Consider the following 20,589-nt stretch of genomic DNA (forward strand, 5'->3'; position numbering starts at 1 on the left):
TATCCAATCATTCTTTAGATCTTAACATTTCTCTCAGACCTTTATATTTAACCCTGCCTTTTGTAAGCAAACATGACGTAAATAATCACGACTATAAAAATACAGTCTTTCATCTAATCTCACGTCAGGAAATTGAGGGAGAAGGATATTTTTCTGTTTGTTGATTTGAGGAGGTAAAACCAGCTGATAACAATGACTTTTGCTAAAACCTGAGTATCAGGCACCTGGGTGGCTCAGTAGGCTAAGCGTCTGCCTTTGGCTTAGGTCATGGGTTCTGGAATCCAGCCCTACATCAGGCTCCAGGAGCTCAGCAGGGAGTCTGCTTCTCCCTCCATCTCTCCCCCTGGCTTGTGCTCTCTCTCACTTGCTCACTGTCTCTCTTTCTCAAATAAATAAATAAAATCTTTTTTAAAAAATAAATAAATAAAACCTGGATATCTGAATGTTTTCAGCAAGAACAGTCTGTATATTCATGGGGAGAAGACATCCACTACTGGACTGATGACTTTGGTATAACGGCATTTTGAGCCTGCATTACAGCAGTGCCCATTTTATAAAATCTCGTCATTAATGAAGGCTGAGAGTCAATTTATGTTTTTCTCATTAAACATTAATTGTGCCTAACAGTTCATCAGGTTTTTATTGTCACACATATACTTTAAAGCTTTTGCACACTTCTTGCTGCCCTAAAAATGGTTTAAATAAAAGCGTGGTGCTCCCTAATAAAGGAAACACGTGACTCATCAGCGGCTAGGAATACCTGATGGTAATTTTGTCATCATGTGCACAGATACGTCATTAGAAGAATTTATTTCTTTATATGCACAGCTTTTCATGAACACTGATAATGTTCAGGAGGTGGTTGAAAGAGTCATAAAGACTGTTTCACTATGGAAGGATGTGTTCGTCTCACATTATGGCGGTGGTGTTTTCTCAGCATCTCGTATACATGTTATCACTGTATTTATATACGGATCTTATCAAAATTAGTAAAGCTTTTCTAAAAATTTTAAGGATTCTGCCATCATTCTATTCACTTCTTCTTTCTTGCATTAATCTCACATATCTCTACTTGCTCCTCCACAGTCAGATCTTTCTCTTGTGAATGCAACTCATTTTTCACATTAAATTCCTTCTTCTGTGAAAAATATGTTAAGGCAGCACTCCTGGCTGCCTCTCCTGAGAAAGCAGCAAATGGTCCAAATCAGTGGTAGTGGTGTCTTCTGCTTTTTAGAGAATATATTGATTTGGTCAGAGCACATTTATGTAGACATTAAACAAATGAACAAAAAATTACGCCAGAAACAATATCTATAAACTTACGATGTAAGACTGCTGTATTATGTTTTGCGGTTTCATCTGGAGGAAAGTATTTTTGAAGGCATGGAACCCTTATTTCTCTCCCACTCTCCGGTTTTGTTTAGGAAAGTGCTGAAACCTGCCAGGCTGCTCTCATCGACTCACTACATTTTTATGGTATTCTTTTGCTTCCCCCTCCAGCTCTTCTCCAGGTCACCTTTATTTTTATCACCTACCTCAAGGATCCAGTTAAATTTGGCTTTTAATTCTGGTACACACACCTATTCTTGTATGTGTTATGTATTTTTTCAGTTTGCAAAGTCTTTCTTTTTTTTTTTTTTTAAGTTTTTTTTTTTTTTTTTTTAAGATTTTATTTATTCAACAGAGATAGAGACAGCCAGCGAGAGAGGGAACACAAGCAGGGGGAGTGGGAGAGGAAGAAGCAGGCTACTAGCGGAGGAGCCTGATGTGGGGCTCGATCCCATAACGCCGGGATCACGCCCTGAGCCGAAGGCAGACTGCTTAACCGCTGTGCCACCCAGGCGCCCCGCAAAGTCTTTCTGATACTGTGCTGTGTATAGTGTTGTCTTCTTTTTTAAAAAAAAAAGTGCTGTTGTTCATTCCGTGGTAATTTCATAGTCCAGTTGACTGCCTTTGGATAATATGGGTAAAAGGAATTTTATGGCCTAGAAACATTCTGTAACATAACTTTTTTTGTGTTTGCTCGATTTTTTCAGATGGAAAAATTAATATTTTTGTTGTGAACATCAAGATGCTGTTATATGGCACTCTGAGATCCCAATGAAAATTAATTATGGCATATATAAAATAATCGTACAACCACTATTCTACTTCAGTCAGTCAGATTCAAAGTATTTTGATTGTTTTATGGATCCTGTGAACATCAATCACAAAGTTTCGTCTAGTAGATAATTGTAGGTGCAACTGAGGAAATATTTTTGCAAAGCCCATTGATACGCTATGTAATAATGAACTACTTATTTTATTCTGCATTTATTCCTCCCAAGGTATAAAATAATTACTGGAAAGCCTTCTGGTGCAATATCTGGAGTACAGAAAGCAGAAAATGGACCAATCGACTGGAGTGGAGACATGCCTATTTCTTGTAGTCTTTCTCGGTCAGTATGGTGTATCCAGTTCTCTTTTGCACTTTGGTGTTTGAAATCTTTGTTGACTAAAATCACAAATACTTAGTGTAGTTTGGTTTGAGGTGTGCTTTTTTTTTTAAGATGTTACTATATTTCAGATGTGCTGTGACATGTGATTTTTATCTCTGTGGCAATGTAAAGATTGACTCTGATCTATGTAAATAGTTTTGCCAGATCTCTATTAGGACAGAGGGCATACATTTTTGAGATTGGTAATTACTGGTCTTAGAATTCTGTCCAATGTAGAGATTCAGCTTAGGACCTTGGTATCTTTTGTACTGACCATCCATATGGACAGACCACAAATAGTGGTACAAATGGGAATAACTAGAGTTCTAAAAAACAAACACTCAAGAAGTTTAGTATTCCTTTATTTTAAAAAGCATTCATATTATTGAAAAAATGAGAATTAATAATTTTCTATTACTTTTTTCACCATTTCAAATGTTCAGATGGGTCTTATTTAACTTAATAACCAGAACTCAAAAAAATTATATTATCAGACATGAATTCTATTACCACAAAGAAATATTTAAGGAGAAAGAAATTTAGAGAGTAAATTATTTTAGATTTTCCTCTGGAAATAAAGCCATTTAGAAACTTATCAATATTTAGAATTTCTGATAATTGATTTAGCTTCCATTTTTCCTGAGCCTGGCAGTTGTGTAATCTACACATAAGATAGGTTATCATTTAGCTTAACATCTATTATAATTTGTGGGTGCTTTTTGTATGACTTTCTATAAATAAATAAATAAATAAATTTAAATATTTAATATTTTAAATATTAGCTATTATTCATTTAAACCATATATATCATAAGCTAATAAAATATCTATTTTATACTTTTGATGTTTGAAACTCATTTAAGAGTTCTTCTAAAATCTTTTTTGTTTTGGGGGTTTGTTTTTTTTCTTTACTTAAAAAAATTTTTTTATTTGAGTATAGTTTACACACAGTGTTACATTAGTTTCATGTGTACAACATGGTATAAAATCATTTTTGAGAACCACTGTTCTGACAGTTTCATTTCTGTGTGTTGTTTAAAAAAAGTCTCCAAAATGAAATTGGGTCATGCAGCCAGAATTATCAAGAGAAATTCATTTTATTGGAGAGCAGAAATTGAATGTTTTAATAGTGGTTTGTGTTAAATTTTGATTTAGAAAATACTCATGTTTGGAATTTCAGGCAAAACTGATAAAATGTAAAGGGGTTAGGAAGTGAGCACTGGCTAATAGTTATATTTCTGGAATTCAGAATCAGTACTTTGATCTGCACTACAGAGTGTATATTTCAGGAGGGTAGCAGGTCTTACCTATCAGTCTTTAGCACACCAAGTTCTAAATTCTTTGATAAAAATTGCTTAGGTACCAGAAAGTACATTATGTAATCCTGTTGGCTTTTTTTTTTTTAATAGTAAGGACTTTAAGTACTACAAATCAGCAATGAAAGCAATTATCAAAAATATAACAACTGTAAAAAAATAAATAACCATCATTATATGTACTAGCCAAGACTGGGTAGCAAATGAGAAAGACCTAACTCAGCTGGTTTAAGTGAAAAAGGATATAGATTGACCTTGTAATTAAAAGTTCATATGTGTATGTGACTCAAAGCCCAGCTGAATCCTTGGACTTAGACTGTGACGTCAAGACTTGGTCTCTTCAAATCATTCAGATTTCCTTTTTTCTGATTTGTGTTTATTGTAGGTCAGGCTCTTTGCTGGCAGCCACAAGGTGGCTGCTGCCATTCGCAGACTCACATTCTCAAAGCTAAGCTCAGTGGGAAGACAGACTGATAGCAAAGATTTCTGGGTTGATTCTCATTTAAGTAACTTGCATGCTACCACCTGTCCACCTCTTATTGTAGTAACCACACCAAGGAATTATTACAGTGTCTGTTACATAGTCAAGAATATATTTTAGGGGCATCTGGGTGGCTCAGTCAGTTAAGTGCCCGACTCCTGATTTCAGCTCAGGTCATGACCTCAGGGTTGTGATTTCATGCCCCACATTGAGCTCCACACTGGACATGGAGTCTACATTTTTAAAAAAGAATATGTTTTAAAAGCAGCTTGAAATTCCATAGTTGAGAGTCTATTTGAGTATATTGTATAATTCATTGAAAGCATGAGAAAAAAATAAAGGTCTTTATTCTTTTTTTTTCTTTCATTTTTTAAAAATTAAAGCTTATTAGTCAAAGATTATCCCTAGTTGAATTGGCACTAATTGATTGCTGGATGATTGTATTCATTTTACTCCTCAAGAAGTATACTACCAAAGAAGTATACTACAAAAGGATATAAATTCAACATTAAAAATTATGTATTGGAGAGCCATATTAAAAGGACATTAAAGACCATGAAATTAAACCGTTGTCTTATCGTCATGACTGCCTGGTTCTAATCCACTGATCTCAGCTCAGGTCATGATCCTGGAGTCGCAGGATCAAGCCCCGCATCAGGTTCCCTGCTCAGCGGAGAGCCTGCTTCTCCCTCTCCCTCTGCCCCTCACCCCGCTCATGCTTTCTCTCTTACTCTCTCTCAAATAAATAAGATCTTTAAAAAAATTTTTTTAGATTAATCTAAGTAATAGGAGCTACTTTGATTTGTTCATAAATATTATGATTTTGTACCTAGATAAAATACAACATTCACTCTTCAAGTAACTTTTTTATTACTATTTTAGGGGTCTTCAGGTTCTACTTACCCCTGTTCTTGCAAACATCCTGGAGGCAGATCAGGAAAAGTGTTGGGGTTTTGACCAGTTTTTTGCAGAAACTAGTGATATACTTCATCGAATGACCATTCATGTTTTTTCGCTGCAACAAATGACAGCTCATAAGATTTATATTCATAGCTATAATACGTAAGTACCTCTTTATGTTTTCATCCTATATCATAATGTTGTGTTTTATAATTATCTTCCTAAATTAGTAGAGGAAGTGGAAAAGATGTCTCAGCTTCCCCAAATGTACCCACTTCCCACTTAGGAAATTATGTTTGAGCGCTTAGTAAATTATGTTTGAGTGCTTAGTAAATTCTTCACTTATTTTTGGAGTGAAAGGATTAATTTTTTACTTTTAAAAAATTTACAGACAACTTAGTTCTTAAACTGCAAGTTTTACAAGACTATTTTTGTTTCTATGCCTTCTCTCTTACATAATCACATAACCACAAATAACATCTACCAGTAAATGGGCTGGGTTTTATTAAGAGTACTGCCCTGTCAGGGTTGCCTGGCTGGCTCAATTGGTAGAACATGTGACTCTTGATCTCTGAGTCCTGAGTTCAAGCCCCATGTTGAGCATAGAACCTACTTTAAAAGAAAAAAAAAAAGACAAAAAAACTGCCCTGTCATTTAAAAAACATTAAAGCATAAGTCTTAAATACAGTTAGTGTAGTTATTATTTGCATATGTGGCATAAGCCCCTTATTAGGTGCTGGAGAGTAAGCATTTGTTTTACCTAAACAAAAACATTACACCTATGTTATTTTTAAAAATCTACCTATATGCTAGAACCGCATATAAGTAAATGCACACACACTTACATGTAAAACGAGGGAAATCTGAATATCATAGGTGGATTGTATCAGTATCAATATCCTGGTTGTAATATTATATTATATTATATTATATTATATTATATTATATTATATGCAAGATGTTACCATTGGGGGAAACTGGGCAAAGGGTATATAGCATCAGTGTGTATTTTTCTTACAACTGCATGAATCTACAGTGACTCAAAATGTTTTTTAAAATGAAGGGGGAAAAACATTACACCCATTCTGTGTGCCTTAGTGTCTGTTTTGACAAGATTCAAATAGCAGTTTTGGTGTCTCATAAAACCCAAAAAGAGACCTTTTCTGGCAATTAATTTATTAAGGAGTAAAATCAGATAAAATAATATTTTAGATTTTAATATGTAATATTTATATACTGATAATATTATAAACATTAAATATACCATCAGTAAATAAAATAATATTAATACAACATTAGGTTAAATATATATTATTCATCTTTGTTTTGGTATGTAATAGCCTGAATAAATGTGTATCATAGGGGTGCCTGGGGTGGCTCAGTCAGTTAAGCAGCCGTCTCTTGATTTTGGCTCAGGTCATGACCTCAGGGCCCTGGGATGGAGCCCTGAGTCCAGCTCTGAGCTCAGCAGGGAGTCTGCTTGTCCCTTTCCCTCTGCTCCTCCCCCTGCTCATGCTCTCTCTCCCTCTCTCTGTCTCTTGCTCAAATAAATAAAATCTTTAAAAAAAGAAAAACCAAAATGTATCATAGGTGCTGGCCACTATTTCATTTTAAGAGTACATTTGAACATAAAAAGCCCACCCACGCCTGAGCCAAATCACAGCATTGCTACTGAAATGTTTCTTCGTTTGCATGGGTCTGTTCAAGGAGAATCTGCCTTTTTCCTCAAAACGTCATTTTGAAAAAAATCTGGTTTTATTTATTCATTTAACAGATATTTTACAGTCATATCGCAGGGACTGTTCTCAGCTGTTTAAGGCATTTAATCCTCACCACGGTTCTGTGAGGTGGGTGATACTGCTTGTGTTTTATAGATGAGGAAACTTGGCACAGAGGAGTCAAGTAACTTAAGGTAACTAAGCAAGTAAGTAGAGCTGGAATTTGAACTCAGGTAGTCTGATCCAGAGTCCATGCTCCGAAGTGCTCTGCTGTATCGGCTCCCCATTATTAAACATTAAGAATCCTGTATCTTACACGTATCCAACATGGGTATTCAGACAAAGTATTTTGAAACTGATTGCTATCTAGACAGGCTGTGTGGGATTTTCAGTTTAATAGACATCATAGTACCCACATCAGCAAGCAGTGTTTTTATAGACTGGCCATGGTCTGAAGTATCACACAGAAATGAATGTTGTTGTACTCACCACACACACACACACACACACACACACACACACACAGATTTTTACCTCTTACTCCATCCCAGTTATGTTGTCCTTTTGAATTTTTCTCACACAGTGCTACTGTATTTCATGAACTGGTGTATAAACAAACCAAAATTATTTCTTCAAATCAAGAACTTATCTATGAGGGACGACGTTTAGTCATAGAACCTGGAAGACTGGCACAGCATTTCCCTAAAACTACGGAGGAAGATCCCATCTTTGTAGTAAGCCGGGAACCTCTGAGTACCATAGGATTGATATATGAAAAAAGTAAGTTGAGATTTTCCTAGTGATCTTGCTAGCCATTAAAGTAAAGGTGACCTGTAAAAAAAATTGGCATCTTCATAAAGTTAATTGATGATGACAGTAATGTAGAATTTTCATAAACATTAAAATTTTGTAAATTAGTTGAACGAAACTAGTAATAAAATTGAAAAGCCTTTGTAGACTACATAATTTGACCTTAAATACTTTGTTTCAAAAAAAGGTAAAATAGTTTGTCATGTATGTTTTACCGTAGCTCTCTGCTTTTAGTATTTTACTAACACTCAGAATAACCTTTTGTATCATAAATATGAGCAGATGTTTATTGTGTCCAGTGTGAATAGGACACTTTGCCAGGCTTCGGGGTCTAAGGAAAATTAGATCTACATTTTGGGATCTTAAATTATTAATCCTACTGGTGAAAAAAAATAAATTACCCAGATTTTTATTTTCTATTTGGATCTTTGTGATTTGGTTCAGATTTAAAGAGAAGTGTTGAGCTTATTGTGTGGGAATATATTTAAGAAAAAACTGAACTCCTTAGAAATACTTCAGGTAATTTCTTCATTGCTAAGGAATGAGCATTCATTGTTTCAAGTGATTTTTTTTCAACTTGGAAAAGAACTTTAAAGAGTTTTGCTACTAATGTTTAATTTAGAGGTGATTTAGAGGTTAATGTTTAATTTTTAAAATTGCTATATAAAGGATATAATAATTTATTCAAAATACTTTCTGATTTTTATTATTTTACTTCATATTTCAGTTTCCCTCCCTAAAGTACATCCACGTTACGATTTAGATGGGGACGCTAGCATGGCTAAGGTTAGTATTTAATTAAATTACTATGAAAAAAGATTGCTATGTAAACATCTGAATTAAAATTATCAATAGTGGAAGTAATAAAATGTATTATCTTTACATATGCCTATATGATCTAGGAAATTATTCATGTAAATTATTACCTTTGCAAATTATTTTGTGTTCTTTATTCTTTATCTTTTCTTGAACTCCTAAGAAAATTTTCTCTGTAGAGGCAGTACGTGTTTAACATTATCATGTTAAGAATGAAATATTTATTGTATCTGTCCTTAGCTTTTAGAACTTGGTAGTTTGTGTTTTTAATCTGATAAAAATATATAAGCTTGAGAATTGTTTGTTGAAGTTTTTTCTTACCCTGTACCACAATTAGCACCAAATATTGTGCTTCTTCATTAGGCAATAACAGGAGTTGTGTGTTATGCCTGTAAAATTGCCAGTACCTTGCTGCTTTATCAGGAATTAATGCGAAAGGGGATACGATGGTTGATGTAAGTAATAGCTTGAAATTTGAAAATTAAGTGGTAACCACCCCGTTGTTTATACTTTACCTCTTCAGACTAGGAAGGGTCAAGTGTTTGGGGTTTTTTTGTTGTTTTGTTTTGTTTAGTTTTTAAAGGTTTTGTTTTTAAGTAATTGCTGCACCCAAGTGGTGGGGCTCCAACTCAAAATCTAGAGTCACATGCTCCACCACCAAAGCCAGCCCAGGTGTCCCTTGGGTTTCATTATAATACATTTGTTTCACATTTAGTTTACCACATTTAGCAGCTGTTTTTTCATTTGATTCCTACAGCCTTGTGAGACAGATAGGACAGATAGTATCTGAAGTTTAAAAACTTATGCCACACTGTACAGTGTGATGGTAAATGAACTCTTTCTCCAACGACCTTGACTGGGGCTGTCATTTCACTGTCTTGGTAGGCTTTGTCATTTTTTGTTTTTTGGGTTTTTTTTAAGATTTTATTTATTTAGTTGAGAGAGAAAGAGGGGAAGAGGCAGAGGGAGAGGTAGAAGCAGACTCCCTGCTGAGTGGGGAGCCCAACATGGGTTTGATCCCCGGACCCCAGGACCATGACCTGAGCCGAAGGCAGACACTCTGACTGACTGAGCCGCCTGGGTGCCCCGGCGTTGGCGTTGTTATAATGCGGTACAGTCTGTATTGTTCTAGAGTTCATGTCCTCGGAATCTTCCTTTCTTTCTTGCCTTTTTCCCCAAATGACGTATACAGTCAACTTTATTCTTCTTCTTCTTCTTCTTTTTTTTTTTTTAAGATTTTATTTATTTATTTGACAGAGATAGAGACAGCCAGCGAGAGAGGGAACACAAGCAGGGGGAGTGGGAGAGGAAGAAGCAGGCTCCCAGCAGAAGAGCCTAATGTGGGGCTCGATCCCATAACGCCGGGATCACGCCCTGAGCCGAAGGCAGACGCTTAACCACTGTGCCACCCAGGCACCCCAGTCAACTTTATTCTTCTAACAGCATCATTGAGCTATAATTCACATACTGTTTAATTCACCCATTTTTAAGTATAATTCAGTGGTTTTTAGTACATTCACAGAATTGCGTAGCCACCACCACTCATTGTAGAATATTTTTGCCACCCCAAAAAGAAATCCTGTATCCATTAGCAGTCACTCCCCATTTCCCCCGTAACCTCCTAGCCCCAGGCAACCACAAATATGCTTTCTATCTATAGAGATTTGCCTAGTCTAGACTTTTCATGTAAGTGAAATTATACAGGGAAGAACACACTCACCTTGACAAGCAATAAATTTTTTTTAACTAAATCACTTAATATAGTTATTCTAGGTCAGAATATTGATCATCTAGTTAAGTATTCTCTTCCATGAAAGTAATCCTAAGAAATGTTCTGTGGGTGACTATGATTTGCTCTTTTTTCATGATTTGTAGATGCTGTCTTTCATCTGCTAGAAGCAGAGAATAAATGGTCTCGCTTGAACATCATGTCTCCAGTTTCTATATATCATTTGAGGCTTTTGAACTTTATATAAACATAGTAATGGCCTCGTGTTCCCTGGGCTCATAATGCTCTTTGGCTTTAATGCTTGTGACAGTGCCTCACACCTGTTCTTCCCTTCCTGCAAAAACATGTATGAAGCCTTTTATCATTCTCGTTCTGCTGGTGCTTTAAGAAGAAAGACAAATGACACTTTTTTTTGCCTGTCAGCTTTATGTTGAATCCATAAATTGATAGGGTTTTTTTAGGTGTTCACATATCCAGCTTGTAACCCTATGCTTTTCTCTTTCCATTAAGAAGTCTCTTCATTTTTACTAAATAATTTCTAGAAAACTCTTAAGTGTTGACTCTGTTTGGTTTTGTGGTATTGTTCCTAACAGCTCTCGAGTTCTCTTGCTCTTGTTATCCACCACAGTCACTGCTCCGTAAAGCTTTTATTCCTCTTACCTATTAACTTTTAGTTTAATAAGTCATGGGGAAAGTTTTTTGCTTTCTTTTTTAGTTTTGGGGTTTTTTTTTTTTTAATAGTTTTTAATGTAGATCACTGTTGGTAAACTTTTTCACTTAGACTCTGTGGGCCACATAAGTTCTCTTCTTTGTTTTTACAACCTTTGAAAATATAAATGTCATTTTTAGCAAAAACAAGTTCAGTTTGTTGACCCTTAATGTAGACCAAATGCCCTCCAGCTTTCTTATTTACTACATCTTATTTACTATTTCTGCTTCTTCAGAGATCATAGTCTATGAATAACAAAAATTTAATTCTGGTGATATAAAGCATAGTGCTATTTAGCTTATTCACGTGATTATAGATTAGTTTTTATTCCTTAATATAATTTTAATGCCTTAGATTTCCAAACTCTTAACCTAATAAGTAGTAATTAATGGTTTGTGCCCTAGATAAGTATAGGGGTCACAGTGATGCTTTCAGTAATAAAAAGTGAATCGGCAAGACTCAGCCCAAGGGGGAAAAAATGAATTGGCTTTCATAATATAACAAGATTGTTAGTAAATTCGTCTGAACAGTAGTAACAGCAGTGTAATTAGTGGTAAACAAGAGAAAACAAATCATTCTTTAAAAAAAAAAGAAAGAAAAATCATTCCTTAGATAAACTAATGAGAACATTATTATTTTTTAGAGAATTAGTAAAAGATGATTATAATGAAACTGTTCACAAAAAGACAGAAGTTGTGATCACCTTGGATTTCTGCATCAGAAACATTGAAAAAACTGTGAAAGTGTGAGTAGATTACTTCCTTACTAATAGTGGCTAAAATGTTAAATATTGTCCCATTTTTCTTTCATTTATTTAGTTATCCTTAGCATAATACAGTGTGTTATGCAAGTGTTTGTATTAAGGTACAGCCTTAGATTAAATTACTTCCTCACAAAGACAAAAAGTTTAGTCCTCTCAGTAAGAAATGAATTTGGTGGCATTTTCTCCCACCCTTTGCAAAGGAAAAGGTAATCTGACATAGAAACATCTCATTTTTTAACCTTGCAAAGCAGACACTCTGAATAGGAAAATATAAAAACTGCAGTCAACAAAGGAAGTAGGAAGGGGTATTCTAGAATTGTATTTTGGTAGTATTTATAGAATTTGGGGATTACTTTTAGTTTACTATTACTTATTAATTAATCTTATCCCTGAGACTGTTTTATGAAACAGAAGGATATTTTAGACTTCCCTATTCCTGGGCTGTATTATTTATACTGCAGAGGAAATGTAATAAATGAAATCAGTATGTGCTATTGACCACCATTCTGCTCTAGTATTTTGACTATTATCCTGGCATAAGACTGTTGGAAGTTGTGTTTTTTATTTTATCTTGTATAAAAATTTATTAGTACAAGTATATAAAATTCTTTGTTTACAGAGATATCAAGTTTTCTTGGAATCTGCTGCTTGTAGGCTTTGCATTCAGTATGTTATTCCTCAATAGTTATGATAAAAACTCAGATACAGTTTATAAAATACCTTTTAAAATCTACATATTCATTATGCACATTTAATTTTTCCATACTTGTTTTTCATACAGATATGAAAAGTTGATGAAGATCAATCTAGAAGCAGCAGAGTTAGGTGAAATTTCAGACATACACACCAAATTGTTGAGAGTAAGTATTTACAGAATTATGGCAGTAATTGGGACTATGCTAATGGTTCTTCTATTTGACCTTCACAACAACTCTGTGAGATAGAGTATTAACCATATTTTACAGGTAAAGAAGCAAGCTTAATTGAATGATTGAAAGTATTTTGTATGTTTTTTAAGAAAGGAAATGTAATGTAAGAAATGTTTTATAAAATGTACTAATACTAATTAATCTCTTATTCTATTATCATATGATACTCTTTGTGGAAAATCAAACCAAGAAACTGTCCTTGCATTTAAAAATCAAAATAGTTTTTCTGACTTTGAATTGACGTAATCTACAAAAGAAGTATGATTCAGACTTTAGACTCCCATTGGCGGTGTATCATTTCTGTATTTTGCTCATCTGAATCTGAACCCACTGGTTTTATTTAGCTTTCCAGTTCTCAGGGAACAATAGAAACCAGTCTTCAGGATATCGAAAGCAAATTATCTCCAGGTGGATTGCTGGCAGATACCTGGGCCCATCAAGAAGGCACTCATCCAAAAGATAGACAGTAGGTTATGTAATTGTATTGGTAGTTTCTGCTCTTACTATTAAATGTTCTTTTTCACATTGACTCAATTAATTTATTTGGATTTTTTTTCCTCATATAGTGTAGAAAAGCTACAAGTCCTGCTAAATTGCATCACAGAGATTTACTATCAGTTCAAAAAAGACAAAGCAGAACGTCGTAAGTAAAATTTGCCATTTGTTAATCTAATGAGTTGGCTCTACTAGTTGTAATTCAGTTGAATTAATTTGGTATATTTGCAAGGGTGGCTCCTTAAGTTATTTATTTCAGAGACTTGATTTTGTTGGGAAAGAGGTTGAATATACTAAAAATTATTCTTAAAACCAACCTTTTGAATATTTTAGATTAAGGGTCCTGAACTCTCAAATCTCTAGAGACCAGTCATGTAACAGAAAGGAATGAGATTGGCCAGTGGAGACTGAGGACGATAGGAGAGGAGATACCCATCTGAAGGGGGGAGTCACTACTGATTCTCCGAATTCGCTGCCCAAAAATCTTCCTATTCTCAAGAGAAGCTGGAAATACAGACTTTATTAGAAGTACTCCACGGCACCTGGTTGGCTCAGTCGGTGGAGCACACGACTCTTGATCCTCGGAGTCATGGGTTTGAGCCCCACATTGGGGGTAGAGATTACTTAAATAGATAAATAAATCTTTAAAAGAAAGAAAGAAATATCCTGATTTTTAAATGTTGGCAGTTAATTTTTTTTTTTATGTTAACACTGTACAGATCGATTAAAAGCACTTAGGAGCTATATATCTGACCCATGGGTCAAGCTTTGTGTCATCTACTCTAAACTCTTAGTCTTTTCGGAGTCATAATCTCAAAAGAAAAAGAAGTATGCATGATTTTGTGATTTTATATTTACAGAAGTAATATTTCTTATTTTTAGGATTAGCTTATAATGAAGAACAGATCCACAAATTTGATAAGTAAGTATCCCTATTGTGTTTAATAATTATTTTTGGTTATGTCATTAATACAGTTCCTCTTAAAGTTGAAATTAATTATAATAAAAAATACATTTTAATCTTGGCTTTATGGAATTGTTACTGTGTGTGCACATAGTTGAGGCCCACTTGTCCCTGGTTGAGAGGTTAAGGAGACGGGAGAATGAGGGGGCTGCTTCTACGTCGTGTGCTTTGACTGCAGAAGGATAGATTATAGAGAACATAAGCAAGGACAGGCTTAACCACTTTCTTCACCTTAACTTCATTAAATATTTCCTGACCATTTTCCATCATGAACCTTCTCTTTCGCTTCTTGCTGCTATGTCTATCTTAGAAACCTTTGGCTTTCTACTATAAATATTCTAAAGCCAGAACAGTCATTATTAAGAAACATAAATTTTTTATGTATTTGAAAAGTTTTTAATATTGGAAATAGAAACCATCACATTGGTTTAAGCCTGTGATTATTTCTAAATTATAGGCAAAAACTGTATTACCATGCAACAAAAGCTATGACCCACTTTACAGAGGAATGTGTTAAGAAATATGAGGCATTTTTGGATAAGTCAGAAGAATGGATGAGGTAAGTAACCTTAGTGGTTGACTGCACAATGTACAATTCAGTGGACATTGCATATTGTAAGTAAGATTAATATTTCATTAGACTGCTTATTAATTGGTTCTTTTTGGTTTTCAGAAAGATGCTTCATCTTAGGAAACAGTTATTATCCCTAACTAGTCAGTGTTTTGATATCGAAGAAGAAGTATCAAAGTATCAAGACTACACAAATGAGGTATAACTGTCGAAAGTATTTAGAAAAAGATATTTTTCCTATTAGGAAAAAATACATTTCTTCTCAGTTTATATTTGAAATGATTGAAAACAGAGAAATAGGACATAATACACCTTATATTCAGTTCTCTTTGCCCATTTGTAATATGTGTTTTGAGCCAGCTTTTCAGAACTTAGATGTTTTACAATTAAAAACATCTGAAAAAATAAAATTTTTACACTCTTTAAAACATCTGACCGTTCTTTAATCATCTATAAAAGAGCCTTTTTAAAGTGTTGATTTAAGTACTGTATCATTCACAGTTTTGAAATTAAATTTAAAGCTATAAAGGGCTTATTAAAATGTGTAACATTTGGGGCACTTAGGTGGCTCACTTGCTTACGTATCTGCCTTCAGCTCAGGTCATGATTCCAGGGTCTTGGGATTGAGCTCCACATTGGGCTCCCTGCTCAACGGGGAGTCTGCTTTTCCCTCTCCCTTTGCCTCTGCCTGCCACTCCCCCTGCTTTTGCTCTCTCTCTCTGTCAAATAAATAAATCTCTAAAAAAACAAACAAAAAACAAGTGTAACATTTAATGTAAGATCTCTGGTTTGTACTTTGTTCAGTGATTGATGGAGGTTCTTCTGATGTTTCAGTTACAAGAAACTTTGCCCCAGAAAATGTTTGCAGCCTCCAGTGGAATCAAGCATACCATGACCCCAATTTATCCATGTTCTAATACATTAGTGGAAATGACTCTTGGGTAAGAAATTTATTATTTGGTAACTATGATGTTTCCATTCATTTTTTATTTCAGTTTGTGATCTTGGTCTTTATTTTGAAATTTTTGGTATTTGTTGTGAATATATTTGCTAATGTTTTATTTAATGACTTAGTCCAATCTAGAAACTAAAACATAATATTAATAGAATTCTAAAACATTTGCGTACTTTTTGGATCAGAGACATTGATAACTTGTTTTGTTTGTATAGTATGAAGAAATTAAAGGAAGAAATGGAAGGGGTAGTTAAAGAACTTGCTGAAAATAATCATATCTTAGAAAGGTAAGTAGTGCAAATATTATTCTGCTCTGTGATTTTAGATGCAGTGGAGTACGTATAGATCTGTAGTTGTACCTGTCTGTCTTCCTGTATCCGTAGGTTAAAGTAGTGGGAAAAGGATATAAAGTCAGAACCCTGTGGTTTTGTGATTTCCATGGTGCCTTTTAATGTGTTTGGGGTTGCTCGGATAAAGACAAGTCACTGTGATTGATCCATTTTATACTAGCGCTGGTTAATACAGTTACTGCTTATTTGAATCAGTTCGTGAAAGTGAAAATCTTTTGCACGTGATTTTTCATACATCTTCTCATTAGAATCATTATTTATTGGGGCGCCTGGGTGGCTCAGTCAGTTAAGTGTACGACTCGATTTGGGCTCAGGTCACGATCTCAGGTTCAGGGGATTGTGCCCTGCCTCAGGTTCCGCACTGGGCGGGGAATCTGCTTGAGGATTTCTCTCCCTCTCCTTCTGCCCCTCCCATGCTTGTTTGCCCTCTCTGAGTTTATTTCTATCTACAATCATTATTTTTTAAATATTTATTTGAGAGAGAGTGCACATGCGCAAGTGGAGGGGGGCAAAAGGAGAGAGAGAAAGAGAATCTCAAGCAGATGCCCCGCTGAGCTCGGAGCCTGAGGCTGGACTCAGTCTCCCAAACTTGAGATCATGACCTGAGCTGAAATCAAGAGTCAGGCTTAACGGATTAAGCCACCCAGGCGCCCTGAATGTTACCATTTTTAATGTTTGCTGATTAGTAAAAACTGGTGTCTTGTTTTAATTTGCATTTCTTTGGTTAATAGTGATACAAAGCATCTTACTATGTTTATTCATATTTGTATGTGTGTGTGAATTACCTTTTGGTTTTAAGATCTTTTTTTCTATTGGTTTATAGCAATTACATAGTAATTATCTAACTTTTTTATAGTACCCAATTTAGTTTCTTCACAACTTGAGCTAAATATCAGCAAGAAGAGACTATTAAGATATGCTTTAACAAACTTATATTGAACCTCTTCTGCCTTGTGACATAAAATCCCCACTTCTTAAAACATGTCCCATAAGTCATTTTCCCGTTTTATTTGCAAATTTATTTGACGGTATATGGGTGATATAACATGGCATAATCACAGCTTAAATGTTAAATGACTGCTTAAGGATTTGTGCCGGAACTAATAATGAACTCCAGATCTTGAGCACTGTCTTCACGTGGCTGTCTCATTATCACTTCATTTCTTTTGTATCCAAAATCACATCATATCACCCTTCCCAACTCAGTTTCCCCTCCGATTTCCTCATTCTCTTCAGTGGAACCACCTTTTTCCCCGCTCCCTTGAACATAGGTTATTTTAGATACTTACTCTCTTTTTATTGCCTTTCATGGAGTTTGGTAATCTTCCTTAACAATGTTGCCATATTCCCCCTCTTGGCCTCATCAGATCTTCCTCCTCAAATGGGAGCTGTGGTGATAACCTACCACCGATCTTCCTAATAAGCCCAGGCTTTTCCCATCTGTCATGGCTGTTACAGCCAAAACAATCTTCCCAAACACTGATCTACTGGCATACTCCTTTGGCTCAAAAATTTCTAAACTCCTGTTACCTGAAAGTTCAAGTCTAAATTCACACTTGAATTCAAAGAACAGAATACTCTGGCCCAGCCCATTCAGTCAACTTTACTGCCTCTAGTCCCCAAAATAACATTCTGTTCTAGCAAGTTTGCCTTCCTTACTGTCCGTTGAGTATGTCACACTCCCAACTCCTTATCTTTGCTTTTCTAAATCCCACCCCATCAAAAAGAAGTTACCCAGTTTTTCCTAATGCTTTCTAGATCACATCCCTCACCCTTTCCTCTTCAGTCCTCCCAAGGGGTGCCGGGGTGGCTCAGTCGGTTAAGCGTCTGCCTTTGGCTGAGGTCGTGATCCCAGAGTCCTGGGATCAAGCCCCGCATCAGGCTCTCTGCTGAGTGGGGAGCCTGTTTTTCCTTCTCCCTCTGCTGTTCCCCCACTTGGGCTCTCTGTCATGCGCACTCTCTCTCTTCTCTCTCTCTCTGTCAAATAAATAAAAATCTTTAAAAAAAAAAAAAAAAGGTAGTCCTCCCAAGCCACTGATTGGTATTTTTTCACTTATTTACAATAATACCCCTGTGTTTCAGTAAGAAAGAGAGCAAATCATAGTTGCTTAAACTCTTTAATAGCTTATTCATCTGAAAAGTCTCCTGTATTCTTCTTTAAAATGTTGCGGGCCAAAAAATGAATCATCTGAGATTTCCTTTTTTCTTTTGTATTTTAGGTTTGGCTCTTTAACCATGGATGGCGGCCTTCGCAATGTTGACTGTCTTTAGCTTTCTGGGAAGTTTGAGAACAATTTTAGTTTGCACAAGAAAATAATGCTGGGGCATTAAATGAATGCCTCTATAAGTGGTCTCTTATTTCTACAATTCAGTATTTGATGTGGTCATGTAAATATGTACAATATTGTAAATACGTAAAAAAATATATAAATTTTTGGCTGCTGTTAAGATGTAATTTTACCTTTTAACATTTATAATTAAATGAGGACATTTGACCTCAGTGAGCACTAGAAGAAAGCCATGACCGTTATGTTGAAATACTGATCCTCTGCTCTTCTGAGTGAGGCTGAGTTCTACGTCTCTGACTGCCTACTGGAAACATTTTTTAAATGGAACCAAAATTGTCATCCTTACAAATCAAAAAAGACTGATAGTTGACATGTTTATAAGGGATAGAATGGAGAAGTGGCTTCTTTGGGTAAGGAGCCAAACCGAACCACTGTTTTACTAGGATCACAATTTTGGGGGAAGGATAAAGTGACATTTCATTTTACAAGATGTCCAGAACCCAGTTATTGTCATATGTGTTTAATTTCAGATAAATTATTGAGCAGAATTTTTTTAAGTGATTTAATTATTAAAAACTGTTGGTTTTATTTTGGCCATAAGTGTATAATTGTCATCAAAATTTTAGGATGATTTTCACTATTTCAAGCTGTATATTTTTTTTTAATTTAGTTCCGCTTTCTCCATCATGAAAAAAATAACAATAAATTTCTCAATTTTAATGTAAAAGTTTGTATTTTTGTGTGTACAACAGTTTGAGAAACAAAAGTTGTCTTTTGAAAAATAATATCAGTAGTGATGGCAAATCATTCTCAGACTACTGGATATTAAGGATAGTTTTACTTCTCTTCTAAATCTGATTCTAATTTTTTTTTAAAGATTTTATTTATTTATTTGACAGAGAGAGAGAGACAGCCAGTTAGAGGGAACACAAGCAGGGGGAGTGGGAGAGGAAGAAGCAGGTTCATAGCGGAGCAGGGAGCCCAATGCAGGCACGATCCCAGCACCCTGGGATCAGCCCTGAGCCGAAGGCAGATGCTTAATGACTGAGCCCCCCAGGCGCCACCTTAACTACTGAGCCACCCAGGCACCCCGATTCTAATTTAGTATAAGTTCTCCAATAAATGTACGCTGTCCAAAGCCAAAGGGAACATTCTCTTTGAAACATCTACCCAGAGTCCTGTACTAAAGGATATACTCAGCAAGAAATTATTTCATCCAACAAGGATGTGGTTTTGATTTTGGTTTTGGTTTCTGACCTATCAGCTTTTCGAAGTGTGATTGTATACAACCTGCATATCATAAAGATAACATGTCCCAAAGAGTAAATAAATTGGACTACCATGAACATTGGGAAACTGAAAATGGATTAGGTTTTAATTTGAAATCTCAAATCAATGCATTATTGGATGGAGAATTTTAAGTATCACTTGTACACATTATAGAAATAAATGCATGGGGCACCTGGGTGGCTCAGTCGGTTAAGCATCTGCCTTCAGCTCAGGTCACGATCCTGGAGTCCCAGGATCGAGTCCCGCATCAGGCTCCCCGTTCAGCAGGGAGTCTGCAGCTCCCTCTGATCCTCCCCCGCCTTGTGCTTTCTCTCACTCTCTTCCTCTCAAATAAATAAATCTTAAAAAAAAAGAAAAGAAAAGAAAGAAATGCATGGGTGGATGGTCCGTGTCAAATACCTATTTAGGGGCGCCTGGGTGGCACAGCAGTTAGGCGTCTGCCTTCGGCTCAGGGCGTGATCTCGGCGTTACGGGATCGAGCCCCACATCAGGCTCCTCCGCTGGGAGCCTGCTTCTTCCTCTCCCACTCCCCCTGCTTGTGTCCCCTCTCTCGCTGGCTGTCTCTATCTCTGTCGAATAAATAAATAAAATCTTTAAAAAAAAAACAAAAAAACAAATACCTATTTAGTCTGAGAGTTTCTGGGGCGAGGGGGTGTTTGTTTAATCCCTCTTGATTTTAATTTTCCATTTGACTATCTAACATGTATGTATTTAATTGTATAGTTTAAATGTTTATGTCACTGAACATTAGGTAAAATTTTACTTACATTATGTGATCAGTTAATATATTTGCAGAATTAGCTTTCAGCACCTTTAGAAAAGATGACCAATAAATAAACCCATGCTGTGGGGATTGAATTTTTATGAATTGTACTGACAAGAACAAATCCATTCCACGTTAATATTGGTTAAGACTTAATGTTTTTTTTCCCGATTACAGCAACATGGAAACCAAGCATCCTTGCTTTTTTAAAAGATTTTTATTTATTTATTTATTTATTTGACAGAGAGAACACAAGCAGGGGGAAC

The 20,589-nt window shown here is 35.5% G+C and overlaps 1 protein-coding gene across 4 annotated transcripts in view; it reads left to right on the forward strand.

Moving 5' to 3' along the window:
• The window catches only part of TBK1 (TANK binding kinase 1), a 41,589-nt gene extending 22,597 nt beyond the window's left edge, over positions 1-18,992 (forward strand). For all 4 annotated transcript variants that reach the window (XM_040637221.1, XM_040637222.1, XM_040637223.1 and 1 more), the window contains 15 exons: positions 2,328-2,438; positions 5,156-5,335; positions 7,475-7,671; positions 8,429-8,487; positions 8,881-8,972; positions 11,599-11,700; positions 12,500-12,578; positions 12,992-13,113; positions 13,214-13,290; positions 14,025-14,064; positions 14,564-14,665; positions 14,780-14,876; positions 15,512-15,618; positions 15,848-15,919; positions 18,202-18,992. In XM_040637221.1, the coding sequence (XP_040493155.1) occupies positions 2,328-2,438; positions 5,156-5,335; positions 7,475-7,671; positions 8,429-8,487; positions 8,881-8,972; positions 11,599-11,700; positions 12,500-12,578; positions 12,992-13,113; positions 13,214-13,290; positions 14,025-14,064; positions 14,564-14,665; positions 14,780-14,876; positions 15,512-15,618; positions 15,848-15,919; positions 18,202-18,253 (1,489 nt within the window). In that variant the 3' untranslated portion in view covers positions 18,254-18,992. The remainder of the gene's footprint in view (positions 1-2,327; positions 2,439-5,155; positions 5,336-7,474; positions 7,672-8,428; positions 8,488-8,880; positions 8,973-11,598; positions 11,701-12,499; positions 12,579-12,991; positions 13,114-13,213; positions 13,291-14,024; positions 14,065-14,563; positions 14,666-14,779; positions 14,877-15,511; positions 15,619-15,847; positions 15,920-18,201) is intronic.
• Positions 18,993-20,589: the final 1,597 nt, after the last annotated feature.

This window comes from Ursus maritimus, unplaced genomic scaffold, assembly GCF_017311325.1.
Source record: "Ursus maritimus isolate PB19 unplaced genomic scaffold, ASM1731132v1 scaffold_21, whole genome shotgun sequence".
NCBI lineage: Eukaryota > Metazoa > Chordata > Mammalia > Carnivora > Ursidae > Ursus > Ursus maritimus.